The sequence below is a fragment of the Aquila chrysaetos genome, chromosome 17, assembly GCF_900496995.4.
Source record: "Aquila chrysaetos chrysaetos chromosome 17, bAquChr1.4, whole genome shotgun sequence".
NCBI lineage: Eukaryota > Metazoa > Chordata > Aves > Accipitriformes > Accipitridae > Aquila > Aquila chrysaetos.
The window spans coordinates 17,664,598-17,685,950 of NC_044020.1; the positions used below are offsets into that span (position 1 = coordinate 17,664,598).

The 21,353-nt window shown below is 38.5% G+C and overlaps 1 protein-coding gene across 6 annotated transcripts in view; it reads right to left on the bottom strand.

Moving 5' to 3' along the window:
• Positions 1-240: 240 nt before the first annotated feature.
• Positions 241-21,353, bottom strand: part of LOC115352813 (solute carrier organic anion transporter family member 1A2-like) — a 60,582-nt gene continuing 39,469 nt past the window's right edge. For 3 of the 6 annotated variants that reach the window (XM_030041472.2, XM_030041474.2, XM_030041473.2), the window contains 16 exons: positions 18,651-18,764; positions 17,394-17,525; positions 16,261-16,359; positions 14,981-15,122; positions 12,902-13,034; positions 11,897-12,003; positions 10,688-10,834; positions 10,282-10,380; positions 9,570-9,803; positions 7,235-7,399; positions 5,337-5,532; positions 4,401-4,566; positions 3,141-3,325; positions 2,521-2,585; positions 1,842-1,959; positions 241-952 (listed from right to left, as the gene is read on the bottom strand). In XM_030041472.2, the coding sequence (XP_029897332.1) occupies positions 793-952; positions 1,842-1,959; positions 2,521-2,585; positions 3,141-3,325; positions 4,401-4,566; positions 5,337-5,532; positions 7,235-7,399; positions 9,570-9,803; positions 10,282-10,380; positions 10,688-10,834; positions 11,897-12,003; positions 12,902-13,034; positions 14,981-15,122; positions 16,261-16,320 (1,977 nt within the window). In that variant the 5' untranslated portion in view covers positions 16,321-16,359; positions 17,394-17,525; positions 18,651-18,764 and the 3' untranslated portion in view covers positions 241-792. The other 3 variants (XM_041118200.1, XM_030041475.2, XM_030041478.2) reach the window with 3 other exon arrangements.

Here is a 21,353-nt window from a genome sequence, read left to right on the forward strand (position 1 = left end):
AAGAATAATTTAACAAGACACGAGAAGGCATAGGATTTAGCAGAGAGTAATATGATGGGCAAAATACTCACAAGTATCATTCTATCATGCTTAATGAGTGAGTTATTCCCCTCTAGAGTGAATGCAACTGAAGTAACAAATCCTGAGAACTTTTCCCTGTCCATGCTCTATGCAAACCTTAAAATATCACCATAACACTGCATTTTTTAAAAATTTAATTTTTTCTTTTTTTATTTGTTATTATTACCACAGCACCCAGATCATGTCATAAACCAGATTCCCGATATATTGACCACCTACACTATGCAGAACAACAAACAGTCCCTGCCTGAAAGGACTGACAGCATAATTAAATAAATTTATGGAAAAATCAGGCCCAAAGCAGCTGCAAATCCTGTCTATAGTCAATGAGAGAGGCTGTGGCAGAAGCTGTTGGAGAATTCCAGCATGAAATCTGGCATCACAGGAGTTACTTGCAAAACTCTCGCTATCTGCAGTAAAACCAGGACTGAAAACATATGTTTCTGCTTTATAGCCCTTTGCTCAGACAACTCAAACCTGGCATTTCATAAGTTTTCTTATTTCTACTCCTTGTTTTTTTGCACCAAACACATTTTTCCTGTAACTTCTGTTTATGAACTGATACTTTTATAATATAATTAGGATACAACTATATGTAATTCTATTAATCTCTGTCCAAGTGTTCACTAGTTAAAGTATGAAATGTTTCACAAGGTTATATCCAAAATTCACACTGCAATGTTTTTTCACTATATGTCCTGCTTTGAAATACTATTTCAATGCTTCTTGTTCTTTATCCTGCATTTCTACTGGTGTATTTAATAAGATTTGGCTTTCAGATTTAAGTTTCTTCTTTAAAATAAGGACGATCAGTGCACTTGGGATATAGGACACTCCACGTAATATTGCTGGCAGGCCAAGATAGAGCCACCTGAAATAAAGGATGAGCTTCATTAAATATATGCATTCATGAAAAAAATAGCAGAACTATTCAGCATACATTGTTTTGCAACAATTGCTCAGTCACTCTAAAGCTTGTGCCCTGATACTTCTGGAACTCACAGAAGGTGAATTAATATGAGAACAGAGAATACGTCAGTGTCAGTGAAATGACTATTTACATCACCCAACTTCAGGCAACTGATTAGCCAGGATCATTAGCCACACAGTACCCTTATGGCTTTCTCCACAGGGAAAAGAGAGAGCCCTGAAAAGGGCAGCTCAGACCACCTGAGTAAAACTTCTGGGTATTCATGAGCTAGCATTCTTCTTCCAAATCAACCTTAACACAATATTAAAAGGAATCGGTCTGAGGCCACTAGTTCAACAAGGCTTTTCTTCAAAATTCCCACAGTGCTCCTTGAAGGACTACAGAAGCATGAAGCATAGTATCCTGGGCCAATTTCCAGTTTGGGTAACCAAATCCTGTTTATAAATTTGTCCTCTATTTTGATTCAGGTGCTATTTCAACCATTTTCTGTTCAAAGATATTGCATAGACAGCCATTAAACATTTTTCTCACAAGGGCTTACTGCTTTTAATTTTTTTATCAGAATTCAGTATTTTAAGGTCTGTTCTCAGGAAAGGCCATTAGTAAATGTAATTATGGCACCAGAACGTTTCTGTTCAAATGGTGTTCCAACATCTGTGGCAAAGGTTGCACTTGACAAATAAAGCCAATGCCAAAGAAAAGTGTTGTGTCAAATCTCTAATACAGGAGCAGTTTGTCTACTAGGAAAAGAAAGAGAGTGTAAAATTATATCTCTATGCTTGTAATGATACAGTAAGAAGGAGAAATTAAAATAAAGTAGAAAATATACCTATATGTGACAATGTCGTACATCCTACATGCTCCTTCTCCTCCACAAGTCATAGTACCCCACTTCAAGCAAGTGGTATCTATCAAAGCTCCAAAATAAATGGGAGATGGAATTCCAGCTAAAAAGAATATTAGCAACATTTTTGTGAATACCATATTTCTTCTGATTAGCAGATACACTACAGAACCCATGTTGTTTCTAACCTACTCCATCTGTCCTGTCCTCTTGCAGCGTGAACCATGCTCTCTGTATTTCTTATGCTCTCTCTTCTTCCTTATCCACCTACCCTCAACCAAAGATTTTCTTTCCTGTTGCCTGTTTAACAATATATACATGCTACAATATGGACTGTGATTCCTATTCAAAACTCAACATTTTCTCTCATCAGTGAGAGTGAATGTTGTGTTCGACAAACATACAAGAGCAAAGGAATGTAAGATGGCTTTCAGATAAGCAGCAGCTGTGGTCAGCCTATTACCCAGTATAAATGAATGCAAACTGAAAGCTGTTCTAATTTGCCATGCTGCCTAGATCTGTAAAAAAAACCCCAAATTCTTCCTGCTCAAAGGCACTCCATAGGAGTAGGCTCCTGTGCCATGCCCATAGCCCTGATGTGATCTTTATCTAACTCTAGATCAGACCTAACTGTGCTTCTGAAGTGTGTTAGAGCTTTTCTTACCAAATACTCTTGAAGCTAGTCCATGGATACCCACTCCAAACGACTTTTCTTCAGGCTTTAGAGACCTGTATGATAATCACATTGTACACCAATCAGTAGAGGTGACATTAATAAGAAATGTTTATCTCTGGTTTTTTTTAATCAAATTCTTCATCACATTAGGCCAAACCCATTCTAATTAGAGCATTGGTTGAAAGAGTTTGTTATCCTCATTAGGTGACATTTACTGAAGCTCCTTAACTAGGACTGCCAAATCACAAAAGGAAAAGCTATCATCCACTCGGACTGAAGCCAGCGCAAAGTGCAAGATAGTTGTGCCTTAGTCAACAGCATGTTGATGTGATCAATAAACACATGGGTAACACACAGCTCTCAATATCTCAGTGCGCTGACTCAGTGGTCCTACATTAATTCAGGATATAGCTGATAGCCAGAAGCAACAACAGGTTATATAGCTGACATGACACTAATGAAACCTTAACACAGCACAGTAATAACGTAAGATCTTTCTATTGTTCCTCCCTCCATACACAAACTAACACACTTTTAATTCTTGGGGGTGTCTGACCTTAGAATAAAAAGTCCAGTAGGTTTCTTAAGACAAGGACATTTTACTGTACCTTATTAAGACCATGTACCCCGGCATGGCTGCTAAGGAAAAAATGAAGCTGCAGACTAATGACAATATTAAAAAATAATGAAGCATCTTATCACAGTTTTCTTCTCCATCACACTGGCCCAGAATTGCAGAGACATTTTGAGATGAAAACGCTGAGGCTGCAACACAGGTGCAGTTTTCAAATACCTGTCAAAAGAGTATTTTAATCACACAGACTTGTCAAAACTCACACACTGAGTGTGAAACTCAGACAGTTGGCACCTAGCTCACTCTCTCCTGCACTTGAGTATGTTACACATGTGCAGCACTGCACTGCAGCCCCTCTCCCAGTCTGCCAGGCACAGGTCCAACCATCATCTGTATTTAGTGCATGGGGTTAGAGAGCGGGAGGGAGCTATGGTCCTCTTATGCAGCTGGGACTATGCTTCCTCAAAGAATCCACAATCAAGAGAGCCCTCATATTTCCCAGCACAGCCTGGCTATGTGGTCCTTCCAGTGCCAATAGATCTGACCCTCTTCTTCATGACCTAGCAAGTGGTCTTTCATATGCCAGAAGAAACCAGAGATGTTTGACTGAGGCTGGGTTACAATATTCTCACTCAAACACTTGCTTCTACTGAAATCATTGAGACTATTGCCAGAATAAGGATTCTCAAATGTCAGCCAAGGTGAGCAAGGGCATCAGTGTCTGGCCCTTGCTATCATCTAATACTTCTTTAAAATATTTGTGAAGTACAAAGGCTTTGTAAAACCTGTGTGATTTGGGGTTTTATTGAACTCATTATTTTTGATTGTTTTCAGTCTAATTAGAATTTACTATTTTTTAATGGAAAATATATTATCAATTAAGATAATAAAAGTTCTATAATACTTGGTTACTTTTTTAAATCTACAGAGTAAAAGAGATTATTTAAAGTCCATGCCATAGAACTTAATTTTGGCTGAAATGTTCTTGGGCACTCAGGTTTCCAACTGGCAATACCTTGAGAATAATTTCTTACTCCATTTTAAGTATTTAAGATTCCTTCAATTATTAGAAGAAATGGAGGCTTCTTCATTATATTCTTTAATTTAAACTTAAACTAATTTTCATATTCAGTTTGGAATTTCTATTGCGACTCAATGAATTTGTCCAACTCTATTTATCACCTTATATATCCAACTAAATGTACATGTATGGATATTTCGCACCCTATATTGATACGGATATTTCTCACCTACTATATTTCATAGTTACAGCACAATAAAATGTAAGCTTTACCACACTTTTTCCAGTTCCTCTTGAGGCTTTACACCCAGCAAGACAAGGTGACACATAAGTGATTCCATTGTTCCCACAAACAGGGTCCCATATTTTAAGTGGGCAGTCACAATCCCTGTTGCAGCCAGCAAGTAGAGTATTTTCTGCATATGAAACTTGCTCTATTCTGAAATACATTTAGAAGATGAATAAATATTTCAGTAATGAAATACCTACAGTAACCCTTTGCAATGCTTAGGATTCTATTCTAGCTCAAGCGTTGATCCAGGGCACAATCCTACATGCTCCTATCCTGGAGTCATGCCTTTCTATCTTTCTATAGGATGATATGTTATGTTATATTATATTAATATTATCAATTCATAGGTAAGTATGCATACCCTAAAGCATCTTTCTCATCTATGGCATGTAGGTATATATGTAATGCTTGTAGAGAATCAAAAACGTACATGTGCATTTTACAGACACACAACCCTTCCCAATGATTAATGGCAGGCTTCAAATCAAGAAACTGCAGATAAAATATCCTCTGATAACTCAGTAGCAATCAAAGTCCACTAAACCAGCATAAGATAAAGAAAGGATTTTGTCCCTCTGTAATTCTGAAACTGCACTCATGTATGCCTAATTTGATCAACAACTTTTTATTTCTACCTGCAGTTACATGATTTGAATATATAATTATATTAGTAAAAGAATTAATATGGACATGCAATTGCATGATTCTTGATGTGGATGTCTTTTTTAATACACTTTATTGTTTAAAACAGGGATAACAGAAGATAGACCTACTGTCTCATGCAAGTAAAAAGCTTTGAGAGTTTAGATTATAAAAAAAAAAAGTTGCAAAGCTATGGAGTCCCTGGCTGATTTTTTACAAGAAAAATCATTCCAGTGTCTTAAGACTTAAATCCTCTTGTGTCTTAAAGAACATACCCTTCATAGGAAACTGTTAGGCCAGCAACTGGTGAAGTATCACAGACAGTCCAATAGGCAGCAAAGTAGAGAAGGTATTCCAGTAAAGATACCCAAAATGCTATGTTCGCAGCCTGATAGATATTTATCTTGAATTTCTTCATGAATAAGCCTCCAAAAAAATACCCAACGCATATAACTGGTAAGTTGTAAACACCTATTTAAACAAGTGAAACTTCCATGTTAAAATAAAGGAGAACTTCAAAGCTACTCATAAGGGAAGACTGTGTTTGGCAAAGGTTCATATAGTGCCTGTGACTGAATAATTTATCTATGGTCAGAAATGGGTTTCTACTAGTTCCCTTGCACACCCAAAACATCTGCCAAAGTCAACAGCAGTTGGGAACTGCTTGGAGAGTGAGCTAGAGGGTAGGACTGAAATAATTCATTGGAAAATTGCAATCTACAGCTGCAATCTAGTTCTAGCACACACAAACATACCAAAAAAAAAAAAAAAAAAGCAGGGTTTCAATACAGCCTCCCTATCTGAGAGAGAAACTCAACAGGAAGATAAGCTAGTGGAGCATATCTTGGTGCACACTGAGCATCACAGAAAGTAGGAACAGACTTTCAGTTTTGATATGGGATTACTGAACATGCTCTCACACTTCTTTGCTGTTTGATATTTTAATGAAGCAAAGACTGACTGAAAGACATTTAGGAAGTAGTTTTACACAAGCATCATATGGCTTGGTTGGCTTTGCTCAAGGCAACGTTGGTTCTCTAACAATACTTGAGTGTAGGTGGGCATGGAGAAAGTGAGGAAAAGGGAAGGCTATTAAACCTGAATTTGGATCCTCTCAACATACTCTATATTTCAATACAGAAAACAATCTGTCTGAAAAACAACCTAGCAGTGCAATGTCAGCACAACACAGATAAGATGTATGATAGTTACATGCCTTTGGATGCACAGCTTCAAAACACTGGTAACAGAGGGCAATAGTAATACTCATAAGGTCTGGGACATTCTGTGTGGCAGGTTTTAAAGAAAATTGTGCAGATACTGTGAAAGATGAGCACCAAGTTAAGGAACAGAAGTATAGCTAGATATATATTAAGATGATTCTTTTACAACGAGTAAATAAATTCTAGTCTAATTAAGTCACTGCAGTTAAACAAGGGAACACTGAAAATTTAAGACATGTAGAAGCATAGAAAGGCTCCTACAGTTTCAGGATATTTGCTTTGTGCTACAACTACTTGCCATTGCCATTTCACAATACATGAACACCTTGTCCTCACTCATAAAAAAAGGTTACAAATGAGAGACAAAAAAAGACAGCTATTTGGTCAGTGCTTTCCTTCCATGGAGTTCTGCATATGAAAGAGGATCTGAGGCTTTCAGAACGCCCAAGACCAAGACCCAAGGAGTGGAGATGATGGAAAGTGTTGAAGATCACTGGCAGTTTTAGCTGTGCGTAGGTTCAACACATCTACATCTTAAGATTGCTAGTGATGTCATTTTCCTGAACATTAAATCTACCCTCTGCTTTGTAGTATACTTTTTAATCAAGATAATATAAACATTGGGGCCATGCTCTCTTGATGTAAATTAACTTAACCTTTTTGAGATCAGTGGTGCAAGTTTCATATCAGCTGAACTTTCTAGGCCAATTCAAAAGATGAGAAGTAGATTATAAAATTCTGCACAGAAAATTAGGAGATGCTTAGCAGAAAATGCATGATTATTTAGAAATGCTTTGTAGTGTGGAATCTCTCATTTGTAGAAGCATTTGACCTTAGTATGTATATGTATACATGTACACATGAACACATATATATATGTATAAATATAGAGAATTTGCATAGAGACATCACTACTTGGTAGAACAGAGCAAAGCAAAATGCAGACATACCAATTAAAAAGATGGCATCTGATGCAGATTTTCCAAACTGTTGTTCCAGATATTTTGGCATGAAGGATACCATGCCATTGAAGGCACTGAACTGTAAGACAGTTATGCATATAAATAACATATAAACTGGGTTACGAAACAGATCCTTGAGGAAGGGGATGAAATCTGGAATGAAACAATGTAACAAGTTAGTGTGATGCTTTATGAAATGAATCACCCCTTGCTCAGTGTGGCTGAGGTGGGAAGAGGGGAACAGAAATGACTCTTAACTGGATCAGGCTAATTCTTGTGCTTTGCCAGACACCATAGGCCAAAGATTACTTGCACAGCCCAGGCTAGCCCAATGGTCTCCTCTACACAATGATAACCTCACACACACACATGCACAATAATGCATGCTGCTGCTTATAAAAAAATCACAGTAATAACCTTATCGTAAAAGTTTCCTGAAACTTCTTAGCTGTACATTGACTGAACTTCGCACCTACAGGTTTGCAGCAGCAGCTACTCCCCCACCATTCCTACTCCTTTTTCTGTCATCCCATGCCCTCAGAGCATTCACCAAAAACCCTTTCCTGCACCTGGCATGCAAAGGAAGTACAAGGGGGAAGGGGTGCAAATGCAGTAGATAGCTGCAACAACCTGCCCCCAGAGACCTGATCACTGATTTTGGTTATTGCTACTGTCAGTGATGGTGCAGAAGAGGCCTGAAGAAGGACATGACTGCAGTTATTCCCACCATACTCTCAAAGTCTGGATCCACCAGTCTTCAGCTAAGTAAGCATCTGAGAAACTAATTTACAGAGGTCTTTTCTCTGCGTAATGCCTATTAAGTCAGGATCTGAACCATAAAAAAAACCACAATTCCTCTTTGTCCAACGTTCTCTATTAATTAATGTGCTGAGCTGTTGTCAGAAAAAAGAAACGCTGCAGAAAACACAAGCATCTGTAAAACAATGACCATGCTTCGTTGAAAGTGGGCACCACTCAGGACAGATACATATCTTTCAGAGGTAGGCAAGTATCTTACTAGAAGAGGATCTGTATGCAAGTCTTGCAAAAATAAGTCAAATATCCAAAACGCTATAAATAGCCTGTATTATTTATATACACCATGCAGTTTACAATCAGAGCTTTCTGAGGAAGAGATTAATTTTAACTATAAATACTTCAATTTTCAACTTGAAATCCTTGGTGATTAAAAAGCTGTCTGAACACGTCCTGGGCAACTGGCTGTAAGTTGCCCTGCTTGAGCAGGGAGTTGAACCAGGTGACCTCCAGAGGTCCCTTCCAACCTCAACCATTCTGTGAAATGAAAAAGATTCTTAATTCAGGTTATTCAGGGACAGTGGACATTCACACCAACGCAGGGAGGGAATGATGATGAAAACACAAGCTCCGAGGGGACTCTGGAGTACTAGGACCCACAGTCTGAGCTAGGAACCTTTCCTCACCAGAGCAGTACTTTATTCATGGATTCACTTAAGACTACATGACAGCAGTGAAAGGTGTTGCTTTTATCAAAACTAAGTTGCAAAATCAGCCAAGATCTGAGTACTCACTCTGAGTATGGTGAATTTGCAGGACTCAGCTTGAAACACCATGGAGAGATAGCTGCACTTGGCACTTACTTTCTGAAAATGAAGATCCTGTCAAGGGGCCCTGAGCTGGGTTTGCAGAATCATGAGACTACTCTGAAGATTGTAGCCTTTGACATATTTTATTCACTTACGTTTCCAACTAGCACAAAAAATGGAAGGAAAAAAACCATCTTCCTACAGATATATAGATCTGAAAGACCACAGATGTGAAAGTTGCCAGTGGTAACATGAATAAACGTAAGTCAAATAGATCCTTGTTCAACAGCCATTAAATGTTTATGAGAGACTTAAGCACCTGTCAATTCCCTTTTATGGCTTTAAGTTGGATTCAAGAAATGCACAAGACTTGTGCTGGTTTTCTGCTTTTCTGCACAGTGCATGTGGGGTACAAGCAACTAATATCTGCAACTTGTCCACAGCTCACTGAGTTGTAATATTCTTAACCAGATTTCAGTGCATTAAACCTCTACCAGGAAGAAAAGATCCAAATCTACATACACCTGAATTATAGGGAGGGGAAAGGAGTGAATTCAGATCCTGGATCTATGAAATTAGCTTTCTTCCTCTGCAAGGAGCCATTCTAAATCCCTGTGCAAATCCTTTGTACTACAGAGAGATGAAAAACATAGTATGTAGTTCATACCTTGGACCCATCTTTACTTACAAAAATACACAGACATAGTTCACATCTTAAGGACTAAATTAAGAAGGAAATAAAATATAATATAACTTGCCTTTAGCAATTTCATACATGGTCTGTTTGGCTTCATTTTTATCATTTTCTTGCAACGGTGTTACACTATTTTTACTCATCTCCTCAGGGTCATTGATTTCTCCTTCCTTCACCAGTGACTTGGGCAAAAACCAAAAAGGTATTCCCGCAAGAAGATTCAGTGATGCACAAATCAAAATGCCCAGCCACCATGCTCCAACCCAGCGGGCATCAGTAACTGTTATAGTTATGTCCTCTATAAAACAAACAAACAAACAAACAAAACAGCCCCCACATCTTATATTAGTTTAGAAACATCCTTTGCTGTCATTGTGTGTTTTCCTAGTCATCTCTGATGTGATATATTAAAAGCATTTTAAAGATTCTTAAGATGAGGCTGATGAAAGAGAATAGTCTCCAGTCTTCTTTTCTGATGTTGCTGATTTTCTGGCAAATTTCAGTGTTTTGTATTAAATTAATTCTAGTCCTTTCCTATGTCAAGCCAGATGACACAATTTTTCATCAAATAATTTATATGCAGATTCATTTGTGTATGTGTGAATTCAGGCCTTTTATTGAATATTATACACAAATTTTCCATTCTAAAAGAAACACCAGCAAACTCAGATAAAATTAAGACATCTCATATAAGCAAAGAAATATCTTTTAGTGCTGATAAATACACCATCATGCCTACTGATTTATAGGTAAGATTCTATATATTCATCTATTACCTGCATCTACTGATCCCAGATCAACAAACAGTTCTGCACAGAATGATGCCAACAAGAAACCAAGGAAGGGGCCTATTACAGTTGCTGTATGTAGACATCCTTAAGTATGAAAAGGAGAAAATATACTAAATTAGAACCCAGACAGAATTATTTTCTTGGAATTGTTATCTATGGTTAGAACAGCTCTATTGAATAGACGTTTGTGCCTAAAAATGGCCTCACGTCAACAAGTTCATCTGTAGGTAAATTACAAGTTCTACAGTATTATTACTTTGATAAGGCAATAATGTCTGTCTTCTCTCTCCCTTTATTGGACTGAAGGGAGTCACAATAATCCTCTCTTTTGCTTTTGATAATGTGTATGTTTGTCTGGGGGAGGGGAATTATCACAACAGAGTAGATTTACCCAGGTAGAAAGGTGAATTCTCTGCTTTGGCAAAATCCTCCAAATACGAAATGCCTAAAGGCATGATGGGAGTTTCACCCATTCCTCGTACTATGTTTCCAACCATCACAAATATCCACAGCAAGGACCCAGGCTCTTTTTCACACTCTGAACAAAATAAGAAGCCAGAATTGGTGTTTTAATTCTAACTATTAATTGAATTCTAGAGACAAAGACAAAGAATTGACTAACAGCTTAAACTTTGGTGAGTACGTCTGTCCTGTAAAACTGGGAAATAAGTAGTTGAGATACTTGGAAGGCTCCAGAACTGGAAGAACCTGTTGCACTTGCTGGAGTAGTGTTTAAATCTCTTCCCTCTCCATGCCATACATTGTCCAACCACCTGGCAGTCCAACCACTGCATAACCTCGGCCCTTCCCTTTACTCATTTCCCTCACCAAAAATGCCATTTTCACATCAGTGAAGAGAAGACAGCGTCTGAACATCAGTGATGAAGGGATGAAAAATCATGCCTGACTAATCTGATCACCTTCTACAACAAAGTAATACTTTCTGTCGACATGGGAAGGACAGTGGGTGTTTTTTACCTGGACTTCAGCAAAGCATTTGCCACTGTTTCCCATAGCCTCCTCCTAGACAAACTGGCAAGATACAGACTGGATGGACAGTCTGTGAGATGGGTGGGAAATTGGCTCCAAGGCCACACTCAGAGGATGGTGATCAATGGCTTCTACTCAGGCTGGCAGCCTGCTACAAGTGGGGTCCCCCAGGGGAAGTGGGATCTATGTTTTTGCTCTATTTCTCATGCTTTTATTTCTTGTGTGGTACAATGAAAAAGCATCCTGGTGCCTTTTACCCATTGTCCAAATATATTTCCCACCTCCTCAAGGTATCATAGTATTTCAAGTCAAAAAGAGGAACATTTGTGAGAACAACCTGGTGTTATATTTCCCCAAAGTGAACTGGCAGGGATGTTAACCCAGCTGTTTGGATACTGTGAAAACTGCATGAAAAAAAGCTACAGCTCTGGAGTCACAGACTAAAGAAACAAGAAGTCTAGGAAATTTCCTGACCTCTAGTTTTTATGTCTGCAAAAAGTACTGATCAAAAGCAGGACCCTGAAATAATTGCTAATAAAAATAAAATCCTATTTACTTAAACACTGTAAAAACTGAGGAAATGTATTATTAGACATAGGAAGAGTCATACCTATTGATGGTTCCTCTGTAGGTGAAGAGAACAAGCTTTGATTAACAAGGCACAGAGGCATGACTGAAAAATTCTCCCGTTGTGAAATACTGCTTTCAATACGATACCTGTTTGAATCAAAGGAAAGCATGTATAGATTAAGAAGAAATACATCAGAACTGCCTCACAAATCTGTACTTCAGTAATGAAGCTACCTATAAGAAGAGCGTGTATCTATAGGAAGAAGGAAACCCACGTCAAAAGTTAGCTGAACCTCAGGAACAAATCAGACTAGGAATTGTAGCAGGGAATCAACCCTGTGTTTTATCCAGACTCTTATCTAGCCTCTAACATAATCTTGTAACAGATGCTTCAGGAGGAGTTGATGAAACACCCTAATGAAATCCCTTGTACCATCTTCTCTCTCCTACTCTTCTTACATTCTAATCCAATTTACAACTTAAACAGAAGGTGCTACCAAGGCTGTCAGAGCCATACCACATTGGACATAACAAGATTAGAGGATCTTCTTTTCTCAAAAGAAATCTCACTGATTAAAATATAGACAAGGCAAGCAAAAATAGCAAAAAACTGTTTAAAGAATCATTATAGTCTGTAAAGGCCTTGCCAACACAGTGATCAAGTATGAGCTGTCATCCAGGCTCCAGACCAAAGACATCCGTAAAAATCATTTTGTATTGCCCATCCAAGCAGATAAGAGCTAGTAGTGTAATGTGACAGTATCACAGGCCACTCTTTCTTCAGAGTCCACACAAGAGGTAGCACAAGGATGAAGGCAAAGGCAAGGGAAGGTGCCCGGCACAGGGGTGACTCTCCTCAGGAAGCGATGACTGACTTCTGAAGCCATCTCAGAAGCAAAACAAAACAAGTTACTCTACAATTATCACATTGTACTCATGCTCAGCAGTGTCTCTCTCAATAAGCAATACTATTTCAGTGGAAGAAGTTACGGATTAAGGCAAGTAACGATCACAGAAGCTGTTGTGAGCTAAGCAAAATACTCACCTTCCAAATAGGAAATGAGGAATTGATATCAAAAGACATCCAAATGACAGAATTGTGCAGCCCAAAGCAATTATTCTGGGTCTGTGAAGCTTTGCTCCAAAGTAACTCACAAATGCTATCAGCAGCAAGTTGCCTGCAAAAAGAACCTGGTTCATATTTACAGACCAAGGCATACTTCTATCTTTTGAAGTGTAACACAGATTTGAGTATACCTTGTTACTTCAACATCTGTTACTTCTCTTGTCTTGTAAAAACTGTAACTAGACAGGGAACTGCCTAAATGATGCACTAATTCCCTGCTTTCTGTTATCTTTTTCTAGAAGAGTTACACCATATGGACAGAACATGAGAACAGAAGGCAGAATGGAAAGAGAACATGGTGAGGGAGACTTTTGACTGCACCTATGTGGAGAAGAAATTTTTACTTTACACAGAGACCGGGCCCAGGGGCAGCAGAATAATAGCTGTTTTAGGAAGTTATTCTCCTGGGATACCCTATTTTCCAATGTGTGGGAAAATACAGAAGTATATATCCAAGTAGTTTTGTACTGAAAATAATAAACACAAGATGACATACAGAGAAAAAAGGAATAAAGAATTAATATTAATTTCAGTAATAGTTTGAGAGGAATAAAAAAATACAGATTTTTGTACCTAGTACCATTTAGAAATACAAATGTGCTAAAAATCTTCATTCCCTTCTCCACTTTCACTTCAGACTCAGTGATTTTCTCTACTCTTCATTTATTGCTATGCAACTAAGAAAAGAATCAAGCTTCGTGTTATGAATCAGGCCCCATAAAAATAGCAATTTAGTAGTTGTACACCTACTAATTTTGTGATCTTTTTGTCAAAAGAACAAAACCATGTCTCTAAGTGATGAGCATCATGCTCTGAAAGAAGATAACATCTTTTTTTATGCATGATTGCTAGACAGACTGTGTTGAACCAGTGGCCTGAATGACACTTAAAGATGTACACTTACATGGTCCTAATACGTTACTTATGTCTGCTACATACACTGACTCTTAATCATTTCAAATATTACTATGATTATTCACAGTTATTTTACATCCTTGGAGATAAGAATGCCACAACTTGTTATAGAAAAGTGCATATGAGAGGATACTTTGTTTAAAATATTATGCCTTTTACATACTACTTCATTAATTTTAGCCATTTCATATTTCTTAAAGTCTCCCCCTTATCAAAGGGAAGAATATATTCTGGGTATTCCTTCTCTATCATAACTTTGAGGTACCCCATCAGACTGCTTTGCAGGCAGCAGCTCAGTGTTGCCAACAGTTTCTTCTTCTCGCACATGCAGGTATAGGAGACCAGGAAGGGGGGAGAAGGAGCCTTGCCCTCTCTCTCCACCAGTGTATATCAGCCTGTGCAGACCATTTCCTCAGATAAGCCAGGGGTAACAAAGATCCATATTGTGAATTAAGGGTATAAAAGATCTCTATTGAGATGGGTTTGAAGCTATCAAGCTTTTTGTTTGGCTTTTTTGACAATGACAAGACATAAGCTTGTCACTGGGCAATAAAACTCACCAATAGGTAAGGTAAGGGCCACTATAAAAGTAGAACTGGAAACTTTCTTTGCAGTTGTACAGGTATGAAATCTTGAAATACTATTGAGTTTGAATAAGGGGACAATCCACTTCAACCAACTTTGAGGTCACTGATTAAAAGAAATGTAAAATGCTAAATATGACCTTAAATTCTAACAAAGTTTATAAAATCTTTCTGTTTTGTTCAGAAAGATTCAATACAAAGCTCATAAACTAGTTCTATTTTATTAGTTGCTCTGTCATATCTTACGATAGTGCGGTAATTAGCTGAACCAGCTTTTAAACCTAAACTTCCTTATTTAAGTTGTCCTGTTAGTTTCCAAGACACTAAATGTGTAAGTACCAATGGAAACGGTAGGATAGAGTTGGTCACTATTGTCAACATACAGTAATCCACAGATTGCTATGGACATGAGAGTCACTAATGTCTCATACATTACAATACATGCTCAGCCAGCATATTATACTTTCAAAGAATAAGAAATATTAAAATAAGCAATTACCAATTTCAAAGCTTCCATTAATGATCCCCACTAAAGAAGCTGGAATATTAAATTGTTTCTCTATCTGTGTGTACATGCTGTTCATGTAAGCACCAGACATCGTTTTACCAACAAATGCAAGTGATAGTGCCAGCAGAAATACCTAGGAAGGAAAGAGGAGAATGCATAAAGGATTCAAAATTACATATTTAGGAATATTCCACGGTTATTTTCCTCACCAAAAATGTGCTTCCAGGTAAAACAAGTGAACAGTTCTGTTCCACTGATGTGTGTTTAAATCCCATCACCTATCCTTGCCCACAGAGTTATGGCTTCACTAAACCACCCCACCCCTCACCCCCCCAAAAAAGAAAGATTTTTATTCTTCACCTGTTCCCATTGACCAAGCCTGTCTTCAGAAACCTTAAGCCCCATTTCCCTAGCCAAGCCAGGCGCAGCACACCCTCTCCCACCGTGTGTCTGCTGCAAGATTGCCATCTGCAGGACTGAATAACGTCTGCAGCCAGACCAGGATGCAAAGACCGTCGCACCCGTTGCTCATCTGAATGACAAATTACTTTCAGAACTAAGATGGTTTCCTTTGATCTAATTACTTGATTGAGTATCTGCTCTCCCATCTCAGTAGAGGTCACGAGCCCAGAACAAGTCATTTCAAACAGAAGGAGTAAATAGTGTGTCCTTTTTACAAGAATCTAGTGGCAATTGACAGTAAAAAAATAAATATGAATATAGGCAGTAGTATTCAAATTCTTTTAATGTTAGGGTTCTTAATAAACAGTATTTATGAAATGAAATCAATTATATTTTTAAATACATCTGCTGCAAATGCTAAAAAGCATAAGTAAGGTATTTGGGCTTTGAATTATTATTAAAAACAAGCTATTTTACAACCTTTTATAGAGCTTCTTGACAACTTGAATAGTCTAGGGTACATCAACAGCCAATTTTTACTGCCGTGTCACAATCGGTAAGACTCATTTCACAGGTTTAAGAAGAAATGGTAAACGTGCCAGACTAGGGGGATTACACAAAAAGAGGTGGAGCTTCAAAGGCGCAATCAACCATACCTCCAACACATCACAGAGTGTAAAGTTCAGGGACATAAAAAGCAACACATGATTGCTTACAAATTTGCTTGACCTCAGTTAAGGCATTAAGGATAAGGAAAGAAACGGAGCTTATCCATTCATTTAGTCTAGACTGTAGCTTCTACTAAACCACTATAAGTGCAAGCAATTACAGTTGTGCATTCATACAAAATTGCTTAAATATTTCTGTACCTTCAGCTTGGAAATGCAGCAGAATTTGTCCCCTGCACGTGGCTTCTCAGCTTCTTTCATGTTGCCTTTTTTAATTGATCCCAATGTCTGTTTCTGAGTCTGTCCAATGATCCCATTACAGTGTTGAAAAAAAGGAAAGAAAAAGAAACATTTTTGTCCCATGTTTGCAAAAAATCAGATTCCTTCTAAGATATTTGATATTTGAGCATCTTCCTTAAACAATTGCAAACAGATTCCAACAAAACTGGATTCTAACAAAAGCTACAAGCCTATAAGCTTTATTCTAATCAAGAAAATTTGACATGTGAATGTCAACAATGTAACAGCTAGCTATTTCTCATCAGATACTGAATGCTGTCAGCAGCATACGACCTGTAAGCAAAGAACAGAGAACAGAGACGTTCTGAGGGCAAGCTAGTTTGTCTGTAATACAGCTTTACAGTCCTTTTCACAAGCATGTGGTACTAACCACTGTGGGAGACAGGACTATGAAGACCTATACATTTGACTGATGTATACCTGTCTCCATGGTCTTTATTTACTATGCCTGTCCTTGCTAGCCATAAAAACCACATTTAGTTCTGTTCTGCATGTTCTGTTGAGCCCTCTCTTCTTCCACTGGCATCAATGTAAATTTGTTAATTTTAATAGAAACTGTATTGGAGACCAATCTCTTGGCATTAAAATTAGAAGGAGAAAAAAATAAAACCCAAACCACCAGACAACTTAAGTTCTAAATGGAAACAAACCAGGCTCCATTCTGCTTCCCCTCCCAAGATTTGCAAAAACATCCCTCTCTATTTGTCTGCCTACTTTTAGTCATCTCCATCTCAACTTGATGGTTAGAGCTTCTGGTAGTGCTAAACCACCTGTTTTCTTACACATCTTACATATTTCCCAAAAATGTGTTCAAAGAAAGAGCAATATATTCCAGGGGCTTGGAATATACTTACCTGTAAAAGCTCCTACATATCTGAGGGTTAGCACAGTGAGTTAAACAGGGAGAACACCAGTTTAAAGAAGATTTATCTCTAAGGACTGCCACAAAGGCTTCATTAAATCAAGTTATTAAATACAGTTCCCTCTGCCTGATGGGGTAAGCTGAAGAAAACCAGGGCAAGTCAAAGCCTTACCTTATAGTCGGGGTGGATATAGGGTAATTTCCTCTTTTTCGTCTCGGATACACTTTCCGAGTGCAATCTTGCAGCACCTGCTCTTCTCTATGTTTTCCACCTCGTGGATCCACGGCTGGGAAGGAAGCTGTCCTTGACAAGCCCACAAATAGGACTGAATTGCCTTTCACGATCTTCAACCCAACACCCTCTCAGTCAATCTCTTCAAACACTAATTTCTACAACAATGTTAATCCTCTCAAATGTGTTTCTTAACTAACTTGATTCCTAGCAAATTCATGGGCATTAACTCCTTCTACAGCTACCTCCTCATTTTCAGTCTCTAAAAGTGTCATACATTATTATAGCATTCCTGGAAATACTTACTTTACAATGAGGTGTAGGTGGTCAGCAACTCAGACAATTAACTATGATATATAAGTAGTTTGTGTTTCCGGTTTGCTTAAGGACACTTACACAAACCGTGTCCAATCACAGTACTACACTGTGCTTATACAGCTTTGTACTTTCTTTGCAATTTGGCATAAAGTTTTGTATCCCAGGGAGTCGTTTATGTCTTACCTTAATACTGCTTTATTCAGACTGTAACCCACCAGTGATGCCAAAAGGTGAGGAACAGAACAAAGATTGCAGTCTCCTATGTCTGTCCTCTTCTACTCCTAGGAGTTGGCAATGGAATTCTGTCCCTTACTATACCAACCCCTGCATTGCACTAACATACACAGGGAACATCATCTGGCGAGTTACAGGTTTTCTCTTCTGGTGCTAGAAGAAACCAGCCAGCAACCTCTGCCCAAGTTTCTCTTGGGGCATCAGAAACATCACACTGCCCCTCATACAATTACAGATGACAAAATGGCAATGTTTACCTTTACTTATTATTACGTTCCCTCAAAGCATAAATTATGGTAGAAAAATAATGCATTGCAATCCATTTTTTACTGGGAAGATTATTAATTGAATAACAAAATAGACAGAACTATTATTTTCAGCTTTGTTCCTAAGGTTGCTTTCCCCAGCTTTAAAATATTTTTGTGGTCACACTTGGTCAAATGGAACTGAAGCAAACACAGACCAACAGTCTAGATTATCAGAGAGACGTAGGTGCATAACTCACTCAGCTGAGGTGCATTTACACCACACTTTAAATCCAGGTTAGAACTCAGACTACCATTTCTGTGCCTAAGGAAGAACCAATTGTGTTCCCACTCCCTTCTCCCATCTCCCTGCTCTCCATTGTACATTCCTGTTGCTTACCTTGCTTCCACTTTTGGGCTCTCCAGACACTTCTTCAAACCTCTTTAACTCATTAAACAGGCAGAAATTTAATTCAGGAAAAAGAGTGCTTTCCAGGCAGTGAGCTGATTTGGCCTGCAGAATGGTTCAACAAGTGTCAGACCCACATAAGCAAAAGAGCAGGAAAGTGGAGCCAAAACATGAGAAGAGAGAGGAAAGTGGGAGTGAAAGCAGAGTAGGAAAGGATGGAGAGTGAAACCTGCCCATCTGAGCACCAGTGATGTGTTATGTCACCTCAAATATTTGTGGAACTATGATCTCAAGCCCTAACCTAAGCTGCCCAGGCCAGCCCTGAACACAGCTGGCCTCATAGGATCAGCACAGCCATAAGGAAATTATCTCCTTCAGTGAACATCAATCAGTATCTCTTTAGCCAACAGCAAGAGGAAAGGCAGCTTATGCTACTAGGATAGTCACATTGTGACTGTTCTGTAACAAACCACTTGAGGAATTTGCGCAGGCCAGGTGAGACTATATATTTATGCAAAAGTTTGCCCTTGGGTTCTGACTGACCTACCAGCTATCATGTAAACACCTACACTTGAATCCTACTCAAAAGCCTGCAATGTCCTCTGAAATTTCAGGGAAAAGGTCAATAAAATCCTTCCTTACAGGATCTTACTCCTTCCACTTCTGCACTGAGTTGGGAACATATTTATGGCAGGCTAAGAAGTTAGTTAGTGGTAACACCACAACTGCCTCTTCCAGCCATCTCTGCTACTGGACTAAATTTCCACAGGCAACCAGAAAGACAAGTAATCAGAAGACTTGTCTCTAGAAGACACCCACTTTACATAGCGCACAAAGAACTAAAGCACACAGCATGGACAGTTTTAGTAGAGGCTACAGCTACAAAGCAGATGCATGAAGTACAGCATCTGATGTATCATGGGCTGAACAAGGTTGACTTCATAACAAAGCAAGTACATCCTGTGTGGATCAAAGCAGGCTTATTCAGTGTAGCTGACAACAGCAGGCAGGCTAGCATTGAGAGATGTCAGTTTGGACCCATTTGTCCTACACAAACCTGCAAATACATTTTATAGTTTTAAAACACATTTCACCTTAGCTAACCAATAAAATGAAGACCAAAAGAACACAAATATCTGGATTTAAATGTCTATGAAGCAGTATTCTGCAAGTTGCCTTGCCTGAGTCCCAAGGGGACATCCTATTTTCAACGTAAAATGCATCTTCCGTTTGGCTCAGCTTAGTCATATAGATAAATTGCTAAGTCCTTGTTTTGTTTACAAACAGGATTAAAAATCACATGAGGTGATTTTTATAATTTTTTTATAATTGCCAAGCAGAAGGCAATTATAGTGTCAGAATTTTTAACTAATTTATTTTTCCCATTGCAAAAAGCATTTTGAAATCTTGTTTTACTAGCCACAGTGCAAACTGTTACTCAAATGCAATTACACTAATGTTAGACTGAGACAAAGGAAAATATTCTCATGGTGAAACAATTAGGTACTTACAGTTTTGAAAAAGTTTTCAGAAGGAATGACTGATATTGTACGCTTAAACTTTGACTTTTATTCTAAATTGTTGAAAATTAACCAAGTATACTTACTGCAGAATTTGTATTTTTGCCAAATGGTTTCAGCTGCGCATTTTAGAGTACTCACTCAGATGTGAAAGACACAGGCTGAGTTCTTTGTTAGAAAAAAATTAAGCCCATCTCTTTCTCTTCCCTGCCAAAAAAGGCCAAGAGCTACAGCTGTGTCAGATCCCTGAGCACGAAGTGCTAACACTCCTGCCCACTGAAGACATCCAGAGAGGGCTCACAAGCAAGAAAGGAACTTTAAGATTGCACATAACTGTAGATTTACAGGCTAGGCGGTGTCCTAGCAAAAAGTAGCACAAGGTCAGGCTGGAGGACAGGAATGAATTTGTGTTTCTCATGTCTTGAGAGGGCATTCAAGCCCTGAGTTAGTGAATGGAAAGCAGCGTAGGCATAATAATTGGCCTCTTTGTGCTGTCTTGGAATGATTTGAAAGAAAGTGTAGCCCTTCCCAGTTGGTATAAAGCACTTGGAGGCTCAGCTGCAGGGTAGAACTGAGTCTGAACCAAAAGTGGAGAAAATTGCCTCTGCCGCTGAAGCACAGAGGCATAATATCACTCTTTTTGGCATCCCCAGCTGCTGATCTTCAGTGTTTCTTCTCAGTGTAACAGCCTTTCTGGATGTATTTTCGAAATATCCAAGTTTGATTACCTACTATATAACTGGTGTGTTGTTAATTCTAGAAGAGGACGAAGATCCTAATAATTAGAGACTGCAACATTCACCAGGAGCACCATTTCCTCTGGGACTCTTGTTGAATGATGATGGTTCACCATGCAAAAGTGAAAGATAAAAAAGCCACCCATAGTCACATAGCTGCTGTGGTTGTCCTACAGGCTGCATGCTGCTAGTTGGTGATTACTGGACATTACAAAATCAGATAGTAGTTTGACCAAGCGTAAATAGTTCTAGCTAATGTGACAAGAAGAAATTATGTGACTTTGATCAAATCAGGTAGACATCACATCTAAGAATCAGTAGATACACCTTCAACCACTGGTGCTGAAACAGGTTTTATCTGTGACCTTAAGTCTCTTGTTGACATTTGTGTTTGCCTCCCTCACAGAAATGACTACTAATGCAGATGAAAAGCCTAA